Source organism: Orbilia oligospora (genome assembly GCF_000225545.1).
Source record: "Orbilia oligospora ATCC 24927 unplaced genomic scaffold scaffold00173, whole genome shotgun sequence".
Lineage (NCBI taxonomy): Eukaryota > Fungi > Ascomycota > Orbiliomycetes > Orbiliales > Orbiliaceae > Orbilia > Orbilia oligospora.
This window is the reverse complement of record NW_011645730.1, coordinates 400,645-421,339: the sequence shown is the minus strand read 5'-3', so window position 1 is coordinate 421,339 and position 20,695 is coordinate 400,645. Positions and strand designations below refer to the sequence as shown.

Genomic DNA, 20,695 nt, shown 5'->3' with positions numbered 1-20,695 from the left:
ATCGTTACTCATACATGCTAAGTAAGCAATTAACAGTCTCCTCCTATGAATTCGTTTCGGATACTTATAATTAAGGAGATGTATTAGCTGCTGCGATCAGAGTGTCTTAGAAGTAATTCCTAGCCGAGAAATCGATCGGGTTTTAAAATTTCCTTTCTTTTTCAAACCCAAATGTGGAGTTTTCTTTCACGTCAAGCACGTTCTCCGCTTTTCTCTTATTTGGGACCCGAGCTCAAGCCAAGGCTAGGAGAAACAGGAAGAGAAAGAAAACGACGATGCATGCATAACTCCGCGGATACGTATTTCGTATACATATCCGTCGGTGGGATTCGAAATTGAAGATTAATTGGGGGTAACCAATTACATACTTAGTTACAACATACATACCTACGTTAAAACTGCTGGAGCGCCGGGGCTAGGCTGGGCGCGAGCGGGCGGTGTGCTCAGGGTCCTTGATCGACTGACTTTCGAACTTCGGTACCAGCTAAGCTAAGTGCTTGTACCGGTCCCTCAGCTGATCTACTATCTCGATTCGAAGCGCTTTGCCACACCCTCTTTTTTCTCCTCTTTTTCTCTTCTTTCTCATGAACTGAATTCGTCTACTTAACTTGGTGTATCTGAATAAGTGAGTTCTTATGTAAAGTATATCTAAGACATACATGTACACACGCGAAAAGCGCTAGGATAGAGTCGAGGTTGGCCAGGGGGCCAACATTGGCGGTGTGGTGGGTATGTGGCCTGCTGATCGAGATCCTGTTTCTGATGATTATGTTAGTAGTGCTACCTGTCCAGAGCAGTAGCATCTAAGCCAATCTTAAATGTCTATCAAATCGGGATGTGCAGCTCGATGCATCGATGTCGTGCTTTTTTCGCCCGGACTCTCTCATTTCGTTGAATGTACATGTACTCTGGACCGCAAGTAAGTAAGTAAATAGGTAAGTACATGTATTCAGGAATGTTGTAATTTTTTTTAAAAAAAAAATTTGTTTGAAGAAATTTGCGTCCGCAGATGATGGATTTAAATTCGCAATTGGTTAGATTTTGGTTCATTCATTTAAAATTTTGAAATCGAGCTGAGAAAGAAAAGAAAACAAAGCCCATCCGGATTGTATGATCCTTTGGGTGGCGAAGAATGGGTGCGCGCCTATCGCCCCAGCTTTTTCTGCCTGCTATCGTCTTGAAAATATGGAATATTGATCTCAGCCGCACACACGATAGCTATGTGATTGTAATTGATTCGGAAGGTACTGAAATGAGATCGCGAGGTGTTTTTTTCGCAGGTTCGACCGGGATGTGCCGTTCTTCCTTGGTTTCAAGCTAATGCTGATCTAAGCGTGGATCGGCCAGGCCTGCAGAGCCGGGGTGTTTTTTTCTTTTCAAGGTCACTCTTCCTTTTTCGCGACCTGTGACTCCAATTTTGAAGGATTATGAGTGCCTGGGAGGAGGCAGAAATAGAAACTGCGCATGCGTACATACGTCTTTGCTTTGTGGGCTATACCTAGACGTATCCTCGTAACTAGCCTGCGCGGGGTTCCTACATACGTGTGTACTGGTGTACGTACTTCCTGTATGTATGCAATGTGTGTGATGTAGTATTTTATCGTGAAACCAGTGCCATCAATGCAAGTACTCGGTTCCCTCCCCCATATTGGCGCAAGTTGTTCGTTCGGTTAACCTGGTCCCCTCCCATGGATTTCGAAGGATTTTTTTTTTTATGAATTTTAATCTCAAGCCGCTCGCCTTGGTGTAAGCCGCTTACGCCGTCGGGTAGCATGATTGACTCGGGTGAGATCGTTTTGGATTTGCCATTTTGTTCCTTCTTTTCTTTCTTTCCGGCGAGCTCGAGGGATAGAGTGGTTTGAAATTGAAATGAACAAAATAGACGGACCGGTGGAATTTCGGGTATATAATTTGGTAAATAGTGTAAAACGTTACGTGCTTGGTGGAACCGCTTCTTAGGTAACTTTGACTTTCAACTTATTTTTTATTTTTCGTCTTCGTCTTGGCTGACTGGGACCTTGCAGGGTCTGGTTTTTTGGTGTCGGTTTTGTTGGAGGTAGCCGTTTTGTTTAATTAATTTCGGGATCGATTCGAATCTCGAGGTCGGCCCCCGCTCTGGATGGCGGGTGCCTGTGCATGTTACACGTCACTTGTTCTACGAAAGCATTTTTTCTGATTAAATTTGTGAAGCTTCAAAAGAAGTAGTATTTGTATTATCCCCCCAGAAACTATAGACGTGTAAAATGAAGATAGATCCAGACAATGGCCTTTCTTTGACTCCGTATGAAACAAGAACGAAAAAAAGACGACAAAGAGGTATAAATGTGGGTACCAAGTTAGAGTTAGTTAAGGACAGGAAAATTTGCAGAAAACGCCAGAATATTAGCTTTGCATACATAAGACATATGTAGACTTTGCAAAAGTAATGGAAGGAAAGAGGAAGTTTATACAAAAGGAAACACGGCTGATGATAATAATTAGAAAGAAAAAAAAGGAAAATCGTGATGTTTTCATCCTCCCCGGATATCGATTAAACAAAAAGAAACCAAATCATAGATTATTGCACTTCCACTTCTTTGCTAGGAATCTTGAGTATATGGTTTTTATGTTCTTTTTACTGTTGATATGGTTGAGATGGAGCTGGAGTTGGAACAGTTGGGTACTGCTGTTGCTGTCCCTGGTATCCATATCCAACTGGCTCTGGAGTTGGGTCATAAGCTGGCTGCGAAACACCAGTGTTCTGAACACCAATTGGTCCCATAGAAGCACCACCAGCCTCGACACCACCGGCGTTCCATCCCATCTTTCCAGTGCGGTGCTTGTGGCATCCGATGGCGTAGAAGGCGAGAGTGACACAGAATGCGATCCAGTTGAAGGCACCGAATGCAGCACCGGCAGCGCAAGCTCCATATGCAGTCTTATATCCGCTGTAGAACCTGCTGTCGAGGTCGCCAAAGACGGAGAGGAGGTTGGCCCAGGTTGCGAGACCGGCGAAGGAGATGAGCCACCAGAGGACGGCGAAGGCTTCACCACCGAGACAGAACCATTTGAAGTAGAATTGCGGGGCAAATTTGGGAACTAGGAGGACGCCGGCGAGGAAGATGGCGGTGTAGATTGACTAGTGGATAACATATATATTAGTATCTTGATATTATATATATTTCATGGCTGGCGGGGTATATAGAAGAACATACAGTGAAAAGAGCGAAACCAGCACCCCATCCGACGATGTATCCCTTGACTTGGGCGAGGGCGACACAAGAGCAGACGAAGACGATTAAGGTCAAAACGATCTGAGCGTATCTGATGAAGATGAACCAGCTTGGGAGTACTGGGATTTCATTGCCCATTCCTCCAATGCCGGAACCGCGAGCGGCGGGAGCACCTGGTTGTTTGGCTTCCATTGCAATTGTGATATTTTTGAGCTATCTGAATGAGATATTATATTGTCGGGTTCTGAAAGTCGATCGCGATAGATGGTCTGCGCTGAGTCTCCCTGTGTATAAAGGACCCACTCTTGATTATTTATTTTTTCAAAGAAGCTCTTAAGCTTTTTTTCTTAAGTGATGATGATGAAGGGAAGAAACAGATAATTCGGAACTTTTGGCAGACAGAAGCTGCATCTTTTATAATTATTTTTCAGCTTGGGCCCTTTTTTGGGGTTCTTTGTGTCTGTACCGCACATGATATCCCGCCATGCACGCTGTGCTTCACAAAGACTTTGCTTTTTCTCTCAACTGCTAGAATTCTCAGTTCCCCCTTCAGCTTCGAGACGGGATTAATCTTGTTGGTAACCGCTAAGGCTCATCAAGGTCTGGCTCATGAGGATTCAAAGGCCCAAGACCCAAGGACCCCCCCCCTAGTTAGTGGTGTTGGTCCTTCAAAGAATGCCTGCATGCATGGTGTTTTACAACAAACGAACGAGAAAGTATAACAAAAAAAAGCAAATTTACCATCCAGATCCAAAGCAGACAAGATGGCTTCATACATACATAATCCTTCGAAAAAAAAAAAAAAGAAATGATGGGCAGGGTCGCCTCTCTCTCTCTGATCGCTGGTTGGCGCGCTAGCGAAAAGCAAAAGCCAGAACGGACGGAAAATGCTGGGCAAAAGAAATGGTTGTTGCAGTTTGTTGGAAAAGTCTTGGGTCTAGTCTGTTGTTAATTTTGACAAATCCTCGGGAGCTCAGCCGCAAGCCCTCCCAAAATGTCTTAATACGATCTCTTGCGCGGGATCTTTGTACATGGTGACTGCATTTGTACATACGCATGTACATGTATACTGTATACTTGAGATACTTCTTGGAATGCGTAGGTTTTGCCTGTATTTGGTGGTAACTGCCATGGATGGGGTACTGTGACCAGATGTAGTTTCCCCCCTTCTTATCGCTATCGTGGTCACTTTCATCTTTTTTTCTTTATTCTAGTGGTTCATGGGATTGGTGGATGCAGGGTCAAGTAGGACGGTTCGTGATTTCATTGGTCAGCACTTTTTTCCCGTTTGTGTAACTCCCCATGTGGTTTCATTTTGCAGAGAGGAACATGCCTGGGAGGACCCACAGTTCAAGGTTCAGTTGAAAGCAAGAGAACAAGAGAACGAAGCCGAGGGTATCTGTTAGTTGGTTAGTCACCCACTGCGCCATACCGACGTATGTAATGTACTGTGTGTGTGTAGCTCGCTCAGTTCGGCGACGAGTTCCCGAGCTAAAAGTAGACTGGGGTGCTTGCCTCATGATTTGAGATTCCCTCTCAGGGCTAAGCGGGGCAAGGCGTCTGGGAAGGCTGAGTAATGAACTCCAACATAAAGGTGTGTAGGTGTGTATGTCAGTGCTAATGTGAGAGGAGTTTAGCCGGTAAAAGATCATTAAGCGAATTTCCAAGGGTGTGCTGTCGGAGCCTCGCGATAGCTCCAACTACAATGCATAACACAGCATACACATATCAAGTCATTGTGGTCCCAAGACCTCTTGTTTTCTAACCGACCAGAATCGGGAAAAATATACAGGATTAATTCAAGGTGGAGAAGTACCTAAAATCTTGGAAAGGGAACCATCCAAAAATAGAGTCGACAAGTTTCATGAATCGAAAGAAAAGGGCGAAGCTAAAAAGACTTCGTCTGTTCTTTCCAAACCTTAAGGCCCTGGCCAACATGTCATCAATGTCATCCACATGCTTTCCTCCCGAGGTCAATTTCGGCGAAAGTATTCCGAACAGAACGTAACTTTTTTGTTACCAAGCTTCCCATGCATATCGAGCTTTACCAGAAATGGGTTACCTTTTTGTTATGTAATTGTTTGGATGTTTCGTTCGTCGTTCTCAGCCGTTTTGGCGACCAGACGAATCGAATCGATATCCAACCCTCCCCCCAAGAAAAATAATCTGTATCCATAAAGATGTGAATTTGAAGAATGTAAGACATAAACAGGAATCCTTCGTGGCTTGATCCTTCCCGTCATGCAATGTGCATATCGTTATTTCCAAAAAATGTCGTCCCCAAGAATCCCATCTCCCTATAAGGAAAAAATATATTCCACAGCCTTATGAACTAGCTCCTTGTCTGTCGAGATGAAGGCGGGAAGACCTGCACACAAGCATACACCTCCCACAGGGTCATAAAGTAACTATACCCGAACAGCCGTAGTTAGTGAAGTTCCCAAAGTCATAATTGTGATGCAGTCTTCCAAGCATTTTTTGTTCCAAGCGACATACCAAGAGTGGCTGCGCAGGCTGCAAGAACACGGATCTCAATTGACCCACCTTTTTAACCTCTGAGAGCTTTCTCGAAACAGCTTGCGTCATCTAAGATTTTACAGGGCCACTTCACCGCGCTTTCCTCGGATGTGCATCCGAGAAAAGCACAGCCGCAAAAGTGGCACCTGCTTCCACTACTGCGTGATATAGCGGGATACATATTACTGCAGCCACATGAAAAGTGGGTCACTCTCTTTTTCTCGAATCGAGAAAGAATTTCCTTTGGTGCCTTAATATTATATTAATTTTCTTAACTTCGGGAGATGTGTTCTGGAAGAAGTAATCTATCGTCCGAGAAGATAAGAGAAAAGAGAGAAAATAATGCGTACTATAGCTGAAGGGGGTTCGTGCGCCTGTAAATATCAACATTTCGGAAGGTGGTTTTTTCCCGACGGCATGCAGAGAGTAGTTTTATGTTGGCCCCATAGGGGGCTTTGATCTTCTCTCTTGCGTTGCGTCGTCGATCCAACAAATTGGCCCCTCTACGCAGATGGTCGACGGGGTGAGTGGGTCGAGAATCGATCATAGCCCTATCGGGAACTTTCCTGAACAGGGACCAGATTTCCATTCCGCTCTCCGGCCTTAGGGGTTCAAAAACTGCCTTACATACTCTATATGTTTCGTAAAATTTAGACATCTTTTTAATCTTGTCAGCCTTGCTACCCTATCTCGACCTCAAATCTCACTAGACTTCCCGGCTCGTGCATACAATACTAATCATTCTATAGCATCGATATCAAGCGTGCCCTTTGATATGCCCAATGCATATGAACACGTAAGCATATACAGAATATACGGAAAGATGATGTGTATACGACAGTCGACATAGACATCAATTCGAATCGATTGCCGTCTCTTATCTGCTTAATGTGCGGAAATATACCCTTTCCTTTGATCAATGACAACGATATTGCGATCACTGGCGGAACTAATCTAGAACACGACCGGAAAAGTATTTTCTTGGGAAAGAAGTTTGGGCCTACAATGCTCTGTAGATCTGGATCCAGCTGGATAAGTGTCCTAAGGCAAGGAAACGGGTTCATCTATATCTAGATATATATGGTCCCGTCGTCTCGAAAGCCACGGCTCCTCATTGTATGTCCCTCATGATCACATGCGCAACGAAACTATCTCCCTGCCTGCTTACCCTTACACCGCATCACCAATGAAACAAAAGCTTCCTAGCTGAATCTGCAGAGTGTCGTGATGCTCAAATACTTCCAATGAGCCAATACTACGGCAGTCACAAGGGCGATTCAATCGTACTCGATGCTGGAAAATACGATTCTGCTGAGGGGCCTTACATGAGAATAGGTTGTCAAATCTCGTTAGAACCACCAACTATGTCAATACCGTTGGCCCCTCCTTCAATGCTGTAAGGTACACTTTTTAGATCTCCCATAGTCTTTCTAACCGAGAATACTACAGAAATAGCCAGGACCAAGACGATACAAGGGAATAAAGCACTTGTCTAGGGACAACAGGTTTTGGACCGGCCAAACCGGGTGGTACAAATGTTCATGAGGGCTTCATGGTTGGAGACAGTCAAACAACAATCTGATGCAACGAGAGATGGGTTCTTGTTGGCATCGTAAACATGTGGCCTCGTTCTGTTATGACAAATATCCGGTCCTTCCTAGCGCTGCTAGCACTAAGGAGGTGGGATGAGTCCTAACTAACCCCTTGACGAATGTATATGGACCATATCATCTGGTATATGGCCCCAGCTGGAAACATATGGCATACTATGGTTTCAGAGAGATTCAATGTTACTGCCCACTCGCAAAGGTGGGTTTGGATACCGAGAAAACGTAATTTGGGAGCGAAAACTGAACCAGCCTCTTGGAACAGCAGCTGCGGGCCAAATGCGATACACTCGCTGTTGAAATAGCTTAGGTTGATACCGTCTAGCTTTGATGACGTGCTGAAAATCTTCACACAAAAGAGTGGCCGGGCTGGATATCATGAATCTGGGGAGGACGCAAACTGCCAGCCTAGCCTCAACTAGTGGGGCAGTTCGCCACAAGACTTCTCAACTAGGGTAAGTAGCTTTCTGCCTCTTCCAACCTGATCCTAGGTTGATATCAGTTGTAGTATTGTTAAGCCAAGACCTTTTGTATTTCTTTGTCTTGGTAGGAGTTTTCTATATATACCGTTATAATTAGGGTTAATCCAGCTTTTTGAGAGATATCTAGTATTGAGTCCATGGATGTGGTTGATAAGCTGTTGGCAGAAGCTCGAACGCGCGCAAGTGCTTGAAGGGGTACTCAAGCCATCCATTGTTCCCACTAACGGATGGAGTTAGACTACAAGCTGTGATGTAAACACTAATAGACTTTAAGGATTGAGGCCGGGCACTAAATAGATGGGAACCCCTGTAAATCGGGAGCCACTTTAGAAGAGATGCTAGTTTCGTGCTTTAACACTTGTAGCCAACCGGTGTTACGTCCAGCTGAGCGCAGGACTAAAATTAAGTACAGTGACAGGAATGAAATTTCGTACACCGTATAAGGGACGAGTATTGTTAAAAGCTCGAGAGATTAACTATTCCGTATGTGATATGGGGGTTGAGTAAAGCCTTAGGACGGGGATATCAGTGACAATAAAATACTACCGGCTACTATATCCGAATTACACTTCATTTCAACCCTACTATATATATTTACTTGCTATGCTCACTTTTCTAGACCGGTCTAGCATTATTCTGTGTTGATATGTTGGATTTGTAATTAACCAATCACCACTAAGATCTATATTCTCACGTGATTGTTATGAGATGTCAGGTGACGATATCTGGTAGTATAAGTATGTAAGGGGACAGCTCGCGGGACGGTGCACGTGGGACGGTACAGTTCGGCTCCTTACATACATGTTTCAGTCCTCCTGAACGTTTAGTATCGGTGGCATACTGCCAAGGATGGGCACGAGAATTCCATTAGTGTAGTGAAAATATATACATATATATTCCGTATGTATCTCTCTTTCCAATATATATGTGTAGTGCTCAACCCTGTACGAATGACATATCTAAATTCCCTAGAGGATTTACTCCTTCTGCCGGCATAATATACAACCTCAAGACTGACTATTGTGTATTTGAATACTTAGATACTCGGATATTGAGCTCGCGGGAGCTGGTACTAGATAACCAAGTGCCCATACGTATTACCACTTAAATTTTAAGTATTAATATTTGGCTAGTGGTGCGGTTTTTGTGGATTCGAGGCTACGGTTTTCGTAGCTTTGAATCTGGGCGCTCTTCCTCTTTTGATGCATTTGTACTTCTTGAGAAAACGTACTCCTAGGGTAGTCCTGTATTATAATTGATGTACGATCTGTAGTTTAACTCTTCCAGGTCTGGGTATGAGACAAAGTTTAACTACTTTGTAACCAGAGGGGTCAGCTTCTTTTACGTGTCGGAATATACTTTCATAAATTCATGAGCTTGTAGTAATATAGTTAGACATAAAGTAGGCCTATAGGACTGTATATCTGTTGTAACGTAGGGGGGGCCGGCAGATTGATCGCAGTTTTCCTAATATGATTGTGCAGCTACTCTTCACATGCGCTCGAATAATTTGGGGTATGGGGTCAGAGAGCTACTAAGGATCTGTACATAGGGAGGATTATTTTCTCTCTAGTAGAGGGTATCGTACTCACATACGTCGCGTCATGTGAGTCTGCGACTTTACACAATTGATTGGTGGACAGATGGTACGTACTCGAGGCGGTGTACAGTACATTCATGGTTATACTCCGATGTACGTAAATGTACATGCATATGTATAAAAACGGGAATTCGACCGGATCATATGGGGGGCTCGCCACCGCTTCACCTTGAAGGCCCTCGAATGGTACTATAATTTCTGTCAAAGGCAGACCTGAGGGAAGGAGGGCGATTACTCGAGTCAACTGCAGATAGTTGGATGTAAACCTTCAGTCTCTGGTTTTTGACTTCCCCAAGAATTCTTACGCCTTTCTTCCTCCTCTTGCAACCTTCTTTTTGTCTTACTGATATGGTAGATCTTGAGCGTTTGCAAACTTCCCGTCTCTTTGCTCAGGGGAAAAGTTGGAAAGAAATGAGTTGAAATGCAAATGGACACAAATTGTAATCATATCTCACATGTCCCAGCGGGTAGTATACTATAGGTTTTATATAAATTAGATAAGAGCGAAAGATTACTTCGCGTTTGATAGGCGCTTCTACTCGAAATCTAATGGGCTAGCTTGCCCATCTTATCAAACGTTAAACGGTGTGCTTTCGTTGAAGCTCATCGAGGGTGTGTGGTATTTTGTAATCAGTTAGCAGGTTATGGAAGACGTCTCGGTAGGGAGAGCAAAGCGAACCGCCTAGCCTCTTCGCCTACCCAACCTTATGCACAAACCAATTTCCGAGATCGAGCGGGGCGTCGTACATGTGCGTAGCTCTGAAACTTCCAACGGCACGGAGCATGTGCAATTGTTTTCCCATTTTGTCAATTCTCTCGATTTTTTTCTCCCTTGGGCGGCGTGCTTTAACGTTAACCAGCTAGAGCTTCACATGCGATGCAAATGGAGCTGAGCTAACAGCCGACAGGTCCTGAGCTCAGCAGAGTAGTGTTGGAAAGCTCAACCTCTTCACCAGAACATCACACCGAAGCTTCAGACTCTCCACGGAACCACCAATTGAACAAGTGCGATAGCCAACCTCTCGAAGCCAGCCTCTCGACATTGTATTTGGGATTTTACGAACATCCCTTCCAGAAGCCGGCTAGCCGCCAGCCATTGTTCCAGGCATATCACTACAATTGATCGAATTCTGCACGATGTGGGGGTATGAGGCTCTCTATTGCATTATCTCTGGTGCTCAGATAGATTGACCCGTTTCTGCTAAAAAGGTTCCCAAAGTGACGTTGCATACCCCAGTCTGATATGGAGAACTTCCGGCTTCCCGCTTCTATATGAGGTGACAGAGCCCTGGGATCGAGCGACCGAGCGCTAAAATGATCTGTTGCTTCGAAGAGCTGTCACTGTCAGCCCACCAACTCACCTTCGGCCTGTCGGTCTCCAACAATGTTCGCTCATACATAACGCAACCACATGTTGGTGGGACGGGTTCTTTTGTTAAAAATAGCTGTGGGATCGAGAGTGGGACCAGCCGATGGCACTTTGCCCTTGCAGCTTCAAAAAGAGGTGTGGGCGCGTATGCGAGAAATTTTCCTAGTGGGATTTTGATTGGCCAGTCGCGACAAGGCAATCGACAGAATCTCAAGGCCAAGCCGTTCAGCTGGCCACTCACGTCCCGTCTTTGGCCCAGACTTTGGAGCAAACCCCCGGTCAGAGTCGTAGGGATTGGGGTCCCTCAGCGAATCAATTGAGGGGTCGTCGTTCGTTATCTTCGAAATCGCCTAGAAAATTGTCATGTTTGCGCACTCGTCCGGGGAGTTAGGAAGCTGTGAGGCCCTACCATGGAAAAATCCTCTCGCCCCGACCTCTTGAGGTGATATAGGCGCCCGCAATTTACACAAAAGAAAGCTTGCCCTTCAACCTCTTTTTTTATATTTCTTTTGTTCTAGACAGCAGAGCACACTGGCGCATTTTAATCCAAAGGTTCCCCAGGATTCTGACGAATCGCAGGCCGTATCTCCATCTACGCCTGAAGCTGGATTTGCATCACGGTGCGCTCGCGTTCATGCATGCATGCTCTCTTATAATCCACAAAGGCCCATCATTCCATGCTTTTTTGGACATCATTTTTTCACTAACATTTCCAAAAGAGTTTATGTCGGAAGACGCACTGGACGGACGAGTTTCCTTATTCCTTTTCTCCTTTTGACATTTCAGTTCACCTGCAGGAAGGGTTATAGATGTTGTGGTTTTGATGTTGGACGTTAATTTCTCGACTCGGACCAAGAACTCGAGAAGAGAAAGGCCTCGCCACGAGTAATACCAACTACAACTGCATATACAGTTTTTGAATCCTTTCGTTTCCAAATATTTGTTTCCAACCGGACAAATTTGCAAATCTCTTCTTATTCTTCTTCAAGTGGCGTCTGTCGCTGGATCGGTAGAACAAAACTTTTGGAAGCTTGTCATCCTTTTCTGGTCTGACTGGTTTCAGAGGTTCTCCTTCTTCCGCCGATATTACCCGCCCCGTCCGCCACCTCTTTTTCTCAACAGCTCCACTCAACCTTTCTTTTAATTCATCTTATATCAGAAAGGTATGCTCTTAACGTTCGACCCATAGCTTCCGGGTATAGCTAACGATCAAGTTAATCATAAAGTCATCACAATGTATTCTTCAATATTGCTTTCTGCCCTTGTTGGCATTTCTTCGGTCCTGGCTGTCAATTTTGGGGGGCGGGATTTGCCTGGATGCGTCGACGCTTGCTATAAGACTGTACTCGGACAACCTGGACTATCAAAGTGTGACAACAAGGCCTTATGTCTTTGCGACGACTATGCGATTCTTGGTGCTATTCAAGATTGTTTAAACCGTACAAACGACTGCGGTAATGATAGGGACCGGACCGACACGATCTATGATATTCAGGAAGTCTGTGATACAGTCATTTTAGAGGCCGCGCTCCCGACGACATCCGCTAGCACTTCTGCAAACCAAAACCAGCCCGCACCTACAGAATTGCCTGAACCCACTAGTCTTCAGGAAGCTGAAGGACGACTGGGAGCAAGCGCGTCTGCTTTGATCAACGAACAACCTTACCGATTGTCTACTGGCGCAAAGGCTGGAATTGCGGTCGGATCGATCGTCGGCTTCTTTATTATCGCTTTGCTCGGCATCTGCTGCGGTTGTTATCATTACAAGTCCCATGTCATCAAAAAATTCAACAAGGGTGTCCAGAATTCGCCAGCGATGCCATATCCTGTTGAACACAATGATGACAAGAAGGGTGGACACAATTCATGGTTTGCTGCGGGTGGCGGCCTTAATATTAAAACCCACATTCGTGGAGCCACGAATGATAGTCATGAACTGGGGTACGGATTCGATAAAGAATTAGGCCTGATGATATCAGCCCCTTCAAACCCTCGTAAGTACACGACGACTAAAATACAGACAGTAGATATCCCAGAGACGGAACACACAATACCTCGGGCACCGGCACCGGCAGTCTTCCCGCATAGAAATCCAGTGAGCCCGCCACCTCATAGTCCTGCGAGGTCAATGTCGTTGGGCAGTGTTCAGGCGGCGCACAGACCGTCCCTGACGCTAAGCCCTTCGAGTGCTGTCTTTCCGCAAGCAACTATCGAAGAGTACACACCGCGAAACAGTTTCAGGGTATCAGTACAGAGTCAACAAAAAGGTCAACTTGGCCCACACATAAACATTCCCTTGATGTTCTTCACGCCTGCCACACCTCAAGTCAACAATGCTTCCCCAACAAGCCCAACAAGTCAAAACGGTGATATCTACGGTTACTATAGCAGGGATAGCACCGGCCCAGACAATGGTATCGGAGTTGCCCAATCAAGTATCGACGAGCGAACCACTTCTCCCACTCCTTATGATCCTACCAACAACGACTTCAATTTCGCACGCACCCCTAGTCCGTATACTGTAGATGCATCCCAGGCCTCTCCTTATAATTCTTATGCCAGCCGCTCCCCAGAACCAAGAAACCCGACCCCGGGTTTCGATATTTCTACGGATGCTAGTTCCCGCGTCTCGTCCCCTTCTCCATCTCGACCGGCTGGAGTAGGTCTACACATGCCACCCCGCTATACTCCTTACACATCCAATGGAGCCATTTCGACGACCCCTCCTCCACCAGTTCCAACCTCTCAAGACCAAACCCAAGGTCCTGAGATGGTTGATATGTCCGCTGCTCCAGTCACCATCAACCGCGCGAACTCCAACGCTTGGCGTCTCTCAGTCGAGCGCGCCGCGGACAGGGCGATGGACAAAGTCCGTACTGCCGCCTCTGCCGCCACCGCATCTACTCCTTCTGGTTTCGCACAGGTCCCAGAAGAAGAAGAGCGTCTGACAAAATCAGATCTTGCAAATACAATCGATAACGACAGCCGCGGTCGACGCAAGAAAAGGAACCAGTCCCAGGGTACCATTGCATACGGAAGCTCAAACACCACTCCAACAAAGGGTGATGCTAAATCTCGAAGCGGAAGTATTGGTGCCAGCCGAAGCCCGAGTGGCAGACGGACATCAAGCGGTGCTGGCGGATATGCGAGACGAAGCTCTAGTCTTGGAGGCTACAGGAACCGACATAATAGTTTGAGCTATAACCAAATCGATGGTGTTCCAAGACCTCCCAGGAGAAATAGCCGAAGAGGAAGCAATTCGAGTAGCGTTATGATGATTTAAAGGAGACCTCGACCGTTTGATGTTTTAACTTGATCAATGTGCATACGAACTTCACACATGCATATCGACGTCGTCATTTGACTTTTTTGTTTTTTGCGTTTCGACCTTCAAAATTTTGGGACAGGATTTTCGACTTTTGTTTCTTGTAATTTTTTTTTACTTTTCTTTTCTTCTTTCTCTTGTTACCGGATACATTAACTTGTTATCTTGTCTAGAGGGGTGGGAGTTTCTCACCGACCGGGGCTTCAAAAGGCTTGTCGCTGGGCTTTATATACCTTTTTTTGGGGATTCTTTCAGGCGTGCATTGATATCCATGGGCTTTCATTTTTTTTTTTACAGGTCTCTCCTTTTTGTGCATACTTCGTACCCAAGATACCACTTTCCTTTACGGTGTACTTTTAAACTACTTCTCTTCGATACCGGCCTCATTTTTCAAAAAAAAAAAATAGAAGATTTAATACTTTATACTTTAAACTTCCGTTCGAAACGTTAACCATCTTTCATATTGTAAGCTTGTGCGAGTGTGTATATGAATTCGAACATTTAAGATATTGAACTGTGATTATGTCTGGCTCTCTAATTAATTTATAGGTATTTATTTACATATTTGCCAAATGAAAGGGTGATGGTATCTGAACTATATACTTTGTGTGTGTGGAGTATTATACAAGGTCCGAGAAATCTTCTCGTGAAGATGACAGACCAGCAGCCAATTTTTATCTTGCGCCGTGAAATTTTTTTCAAAAAATCGGAGAATCAACAACCAAATGTAAACACCAGTTCCAATGCAGAGTTGTTTTTCTTCTCTCTTTCTGAGTACCCGTATTATTCTTGACTCCACCCGCGAAAGGTCTTTACGCCTTCGCGGGATCGAGCCCTTCGTCGTGTTCATCATGTTCGTCGTGTTCATGTTCGTGATGCTCAGGCTTATGGGACGTCACTGCTTCGTGATTCGCCAAAACCTCCAATGATTCTCCGCTCTCTGCAACTTTAACTTTAGCAACCTCCCCAGGGAGGATTTGACCTTGAATCAATCTCATCGCTAGTGGATTCAATAGCTGCTTCATTATCAACCTCTGCAATGGTCTTGCACCGTATTTCACACTATATCCCTTGTCGGCAAGCCACTTCTTAACACCATCTCCAAGTTCCAAGCTAATCCTTCTATCGTCGAGTTTCTGTTGGACTTCTTTGACTCTTAGGTCCACAATATCTGCGATGGAATCCCTTGATAATCTTTGGAAGATGATGAATTCGTCGATACGGTTTAGGAATTCTGGTGGATAATATCTTGCCACCTCATCCGTAATAGCGGTTTTGATTTCAGTAGGGAGCTTCCCGGTTTCGTCTCCTTCGGGTGCATCTACTAAGATATCTTGTCCTAGATTTGATGTGAATACGATGATTGTATTCCTAAAATCGACTTTTCGACCTTGGCTATCAGTAAGATGCCCTGCATCTAGTACTTGAAGTAACAACAAGGCGACGTCTTTATGCGCCTTCTCGAATTCGTCGAAGAGGACCACGGAGTATGGTCTTCTCCTTACAGCTTCTGTCAACTGTCCCGCATCTTCGTAACCGACGTAACCGGCTGGAGCACCGATGAGTCTGCTAACAGTATGTTTCTCCATAAACTCACTCATGTCAAATCGAATCACCGCATCTTCGGAACTAAACAAAAAGTTGGCGAGTTGACGGACAAGTAGAGTTTTTCCTACACCTGTGGGGCCGAGGAACATGAAGGATCCCGTAGGGCGGTTTAGACTTGTAAGGCCTGCACGTTGGAGTCTAATTGCATCTGCGACTGCCTTTAGAGCTTCGGGTTGGCCCTTGACTTCTTTGGCAATTGTGGATTCCATTTGTACGAGTTTCTCGACCTCACCTGCCATCATTTTTTCTGTGGGGATCCCGGTTGCACGGGAGACTACTCGTGCGATATCATCGGATGTTACCGAGTCATGGAGTAGTCCGCCTTCCTTTTGCTTGGAAGTTATTTCCTTAATTTTGTTTTCGAGGCGTGGGATTGTCGAGTATCGGAGCTCGCTAGCCTTTGCGAAATCACCGGTACGTTGAGCGGCGTCTAGTTCCGTTCTGGAAATATCAAGTTGCTCTTGGGTTGATTTTATACTGGCAATTTCGGCCTTTTCTTTTTCCCAGATGGCAGTGAGACGGGCAACTTCATCTTGTTTTTCTTGAAGTTGGGTTTGTAGTTTCTTTCGCCTTTCGACGCTAAGGACATCGGTTTCCTTTTTGAGGGATTCCAATTCGATTCGGATTGTCAGGATCTCACGGTCAAGCACTTGTATTGGCTCGGGCTGTGATTCCTGTTGTAGCCTTAGTGCCGAACATGCTTCGTCTACTAGATCGATTGCTTTGTCTGGTAAGAATCTGTCGGTGATGTAGCGGTTGCCATACGTTGCCGCTGTTACCAATGCACTGTCGGTAATACGAACACCATGGTGGACTTCGTATTTTTCCTTGATACCTCTGAGAATACTGATGGTATCTTGAACCGTAGGCTCACTGACTTGAACACTTTGAAACCTCCTTGCCAAAGCTACATCTTTCTCGATTGCTCGGTATTCGTTCAAGGTTGTAGCACCACAGCATTGGAATGACCCTCTGCTTAATGCTGGTTTCAGCAAGTTAGAAGCATCAATGCTTCCTTCTGCTTTTCCCAAGCCGAGAAGATTGTGTAGCTCGTCGATGAACAAGATAACCTCTCCATTGGATTCCTCCACCTCCTTCATCACATTCTTCAACCGCTCTTCAAACTCTCCTCTAAACTTTGCACCTCCAACAAGCAATCCCAAATCCAAAGAGATGACCCTCTTGTTTAACATCGAAGATGGGACATCGCCTTGAACAATCCTTAACGCTAATCCTTCAACAATTGCTGTCTTTCCTACACCAGCCGGACCAACAATAACAGGGTTATTCTTCGACCGACGGGATAAAACTTGGATACATCGTCGAATCTCGCCTTCACGTCCTATTACCGGATCTAATTTTCCATCTCGAGCTCGAGCCGTGAGGTCCATGCCATATGTTTCCAATGCAGACTTTTCGGGCTCAGCACCGAGATTCATTCGGTGTGTGCCACCCGGTGGGACGGGACCCCGATGGGTGGCGTAGGATCTATGGGAGATGTAAGGAGCAGCATGATTGATCGATTGAGTTGATATAGCTGGGATTATTGTACGAGTAAGACCGAGGGTTCGAGGCGATCGTATGGTTTGGGATTTGATTGATTGTGAAAGGTTTCTTGCTGCCCTCGAGGGCAAGCGGGATGTCGTTCGGGATAGCATGGTGGGGGGGAATATAATATATGTACAGGACCAGGAAGTATCGAAGCCAAAGAGTCGGGGAAAGTGAAAGGAAGGAGATGAATGAGAAAAAGAGATGAATTTATAGAACCATCCTCAAATACAAAGCAAGGCCGCTTACAGCCTCCACCAAAGAAAAATGACGATGACGATGAGGTCTGAAACAATCTATCGCCATCGTATCGTCTCGAACATTCGCGAAGTTCGAGACAATTGACAAGGGCTTCTTTCTGCAACACATTTCCGGAATGCCAAGACAAAGTGACATCTTTGGGACTTCGGTTGTCTTGGCTTCAAATCGGAACTCGAACCGCGATCTGGCCCATACAATTTCAATCCGAATTGGTATCCTTGGAAAGCTTTTGTTCATTCGTTCGTTCATACTGTTCTACAAAGAGTCTGGCACAGGGTATATATCAATTTTGCACCAGCTGCTACCTACTTCCTATTTCTTGGATTCTACCCAACTTCCATTTTGAGGTTTTCAACAATGACGGCTGCTCGTCGCGTCAAGCTGCTAGGCATAGCGGCGTTCACTCTGATCGTTATTTTCCTCTTCTACGGCGTATGAACCACCAACTTTTCTGTCCAATTCAACTCGGGATAACAAGTAGTTAATACTAATGCAAAACTGTACTACGAAATAGTCACAAACCCGTACCGATCGCCGAATCGCCCAGCAACTTCATAATGAAGAACGACATCGCCACAAGGAGGCGGTTAAGAACGGCTTCGACGACGAAGACGAGGTTCTAGAGAAGCAACTCAAATCACAAAGGTTAAAGGACGCTGAAATCGCTGCAAAGGAGAAGGCAAATGCAAAGGCTCCGAATCCGGGTGTTTGGGATGTGACAACTGAATTGGACGAGATTTTGAAGCGAAGCCCGAGTATGTCAATCCGCTGTTTCTGGAGGTGTTACGAGTACTATGGGATAGGTTATACTAATGCAAGTGGAATAGTTATTATATTCTCGAAAACTTATTGCCCGTACTCGAAGGCGGCGAAGAGGTTGTTACTGGATAAATATACAATTACACCGGCACCTTTTGTATGAATACACCCCCCTAGATGGTTCATCTAATTGCAAGACCGCGATTGCTAACTAGTATATAGGTTGTCGAACTTGATAACCACGACCACGGTTCGGAAATCCAAGATGCACTCCAAAAACAGACAGGACGAAGAACGGTCCCCAATATCCTCGTTTTGGGCAAGTCGATAGGTGGTAGTGATGATATCGCAGCATTGGAATCGGAAGGCCAGCTCGTCGAGAAAGTAAAAGGCTTGGCGGGCAAAAGGGTAGAAATGGTCAAGACCTAAAACTTGATACTGTTACAAATAGATTCCCGACCATTTGCAAGGCGTTTTTTTGGAAGTATCTTTGTACAAATGTTGTCCGTGCGAATAACAAAATTGTGGTTTTGTGGAAGCAAGCAAATGTCCAAGCTAGTGCAGTTGGGCTTCATATCTAGTAGAGTCCATTAGGGTACATACATATAAAAAGTCTTCCAAGATCAAAGTCGCTCCTTTCTATCCACGAATTCCCACTTGATAACAAATATCCATTTGATATCAGGCTGTCATAGTCTTCCCGATATATTGCCGGCGGAAACTATAAATCTCTCCCAGGATTCTAGGGCTTTTCTAGAACGGAAACCTTTGGTAAAATCTGTGGGGCGGAATGTTCTAAAAAGCTTTTCCTGAGGAGGAAGGAATGAAGCTATTACGTGATTTAGTGAAATACAGCGTACAGGGTCTCGAGACTAGGTATTAGGCTCCTTTGAAATACAATGGTGACTAAATGCGCCCAGTCACGCTTGGAATAAACAAGCTTTCTGGTCTATGCAGGGACAATATCCGATACCATGGCCTAAAATCCTATGGTCTCGAAAACGCCTTCTATCAAAGCTAAAAGCCCCCCTAATCCCAGCATTAATCTTTATCAAACTTTTCTGGGGATTCTTAAAAGCATCATATCTAAACGATCAGATAGCTGTACTTGTTCAATATCATACCAGCACCCGGGGTAAAAATACTAGAAATAAGCTTTCCGTCGCTAATGGCCATGTCTCTCGCCAAAGTTTTACCAAGTTAGCCAGGAAAGCTTGCGGGGGGGAAGGCCGTACTGGGGGTTGGAGGAGAGTAGAGGAATTCAACTGTCCGAGACATGACTTTAGTCTGGGGTAGGAAATACCCTGGGTCTTGAAGTGAGGATCGACTCGACTCTTGCAACTTTGGATTAAATCCCAGAATCTGGATTTCGGGCCAGAAGAGTTTTCTTCGGCCGGGATATATCTAAGAATCGAGATAGGACAGTGTCCGATATGATCGATATCCTAGCCGTTAACCGGAGGGGACATCTTATTCTCTGCTTGAAGATATCTAATCATATCAGATGATGGTATATTCTTTAATGTTCCATTAACTCTTATTTCCTCCAAATTCGCAAAACCTGGTCGGCTTATTGGATAGATCGCTATCATTTTTATAATATACATACTCCAAAAACCATTCTATCTAAGGCTTGTACGAAAGCTTCGTCACAGGCGAGTAGGATTTAAATATCTTCTTACTGGAAAACTAAGTATACTGGACTTCTAATTTTTAATTGGTGATTTGGTTTGAATAGCAGGCACTGTTCTAGAAACATAACAGCGGGATGCATCACGGCTTCAGACATCCAGAAGCTCATATGGAGACTCTGACAATGTTTATTCACACTCCCACTCCCATTCCCGCAACTACCAGCTCTCCAACCTCAATCATAACCGCGACTTCCATTCCCGCCACGGTTCCACTACCCGCCAACCCCACTGGCCACTACAAATCCGAGAACTGGAATACCTCTAGAAGTATCTGTTTCCCAGAAGAACCTCTCACTTCAGAATACAAAACACAATGTTGGGTGAACGTCTTCGACTCATCCTTCATAAATGACAAAATCGCACAATCTCTGATACCATGTTGCTACAGAAGACTTGATGTCGTTGAGGGCTGTGGATATCAATGTATATCTAATTATACAGAAGGGCCCGATGATAAAGGGGTTACGTATGTTGCTCCCGTTAGATGGTGGTCAGAGTGTCTACAGAAATCGGATTTACCTAGGTATAGCCCTGAGGTTGCTTCGAACAAGTCTGCGGATTGGGATGGAGCTTGGTGTGCGGACCGACCGAGTATGGCAGGACCTAAGATGAGGACTGAGAGGAGGTTGTTTGCTGTTATGTTAGTCATTGGAGCTGTTTTGCCTATGGTTTTGCTGTAGTTTATATACATATACTTGTACGTACATTGTGAC

At 45.1% G+C, this 20,695-nt stretch overlaps 5 protein-coding genes across 5 annotated transcripts; 3 read left to right on the top strand and 2 right to left on the bottom strand.

Annotated features, from left to right (window-relative positions):
- Window positions 1–2,614: 2,614 nt before the first annotated feature.
- Window positions 2,615–3,404, bottom strand: AOL_s00173g118 (uncharacterized protein; the record flags this gene model as incomplete). Its single annotated transcript, XM_011127860.1, has 2 exons — window positions 2,615–3,118; window positions 3,195–3,404. The coding sequence occupies 2 exons, from the start codon at window positions 3,402–3,404 to the stop codon at window positions 2,615–2,617; spliced, it is 714 nt and encodes a 237-aa protein (XP_011126162.1).
- An 8,617-nt stretch (window positions 3,405–12,021) lies between these two features.
- Window positions 12,022–14,070, top strand: AOL_s00173g117 (uncharacterized protein; the record flags this gene model as incomplete). The annotated part of the gene is made up of 1 exon (XM_011127859.1): window positions 12,022–14,070. One exon carries the CDS (start codon window positions 12,022–12,024, stop codon window positions 14,068–14,070), a length of 2,049 nt encoding a protein of 682 aa, XP_011126161.1.
- An 854-nt stretch (window positions 14,071–14,924) lies between these two features.
- On the bottom strand, window positions 14,925–17,378 carry AOL_s00173g116 (uncharacterized protein; the record flags this gene model as incomplete). Its single annotated transcript, XM_011127858.1, has 1 exon — window positions 14,925–17,378. One exon carries the CDS (start codon window positions 17,376–17,378, stop codon window positions 14,925–14,927), a length of 2,454 nt encoding a protein of 817 aa, XP_011126160.1.
- Window positions 17,379–17,886: 508 nt separating this feature from the next.
- Window positions 17,887–18,717, top strand: AOL_s00173g115 (uncharacterized protein; the record flags this gene model as incomplete). The annotated part of the gene is made up of 4 exons (XM_011127857.1): window positions 17,887–17,961; window positions 18,044–18,284; window positions 18,357–18,445; window positions 18,511–18,717. The coding sequence occupies 4 exons, from the start codon at window positions 17,887–17,889 to the stop codon at window positions 18,715–18,717; spliced, it is 612 nt and encodes a 203-aa protein (XP_011126159.1).
- A 1,339-nt stretch (window positions 18,718–20,056) lies between these two features.
- Window positions 20,057–20,662, top strand: AOL_s00173g114 (uncharacterized protein; the record flags this gene model as incomplete). The annotated part of the gene is made up of 1 exon (XM_011127856.1): window positions 20,057–20,662. One exon carries the CDS (start codon window positions 20,057–20,059, stop codon window positions 20,660–20,662), a length of 606 nt encoding a protein of 201 aa, XP_011126158.1.
- Between the last annotated feature and the right edge of the window lie 33 nt (window positions 20,663–20,695).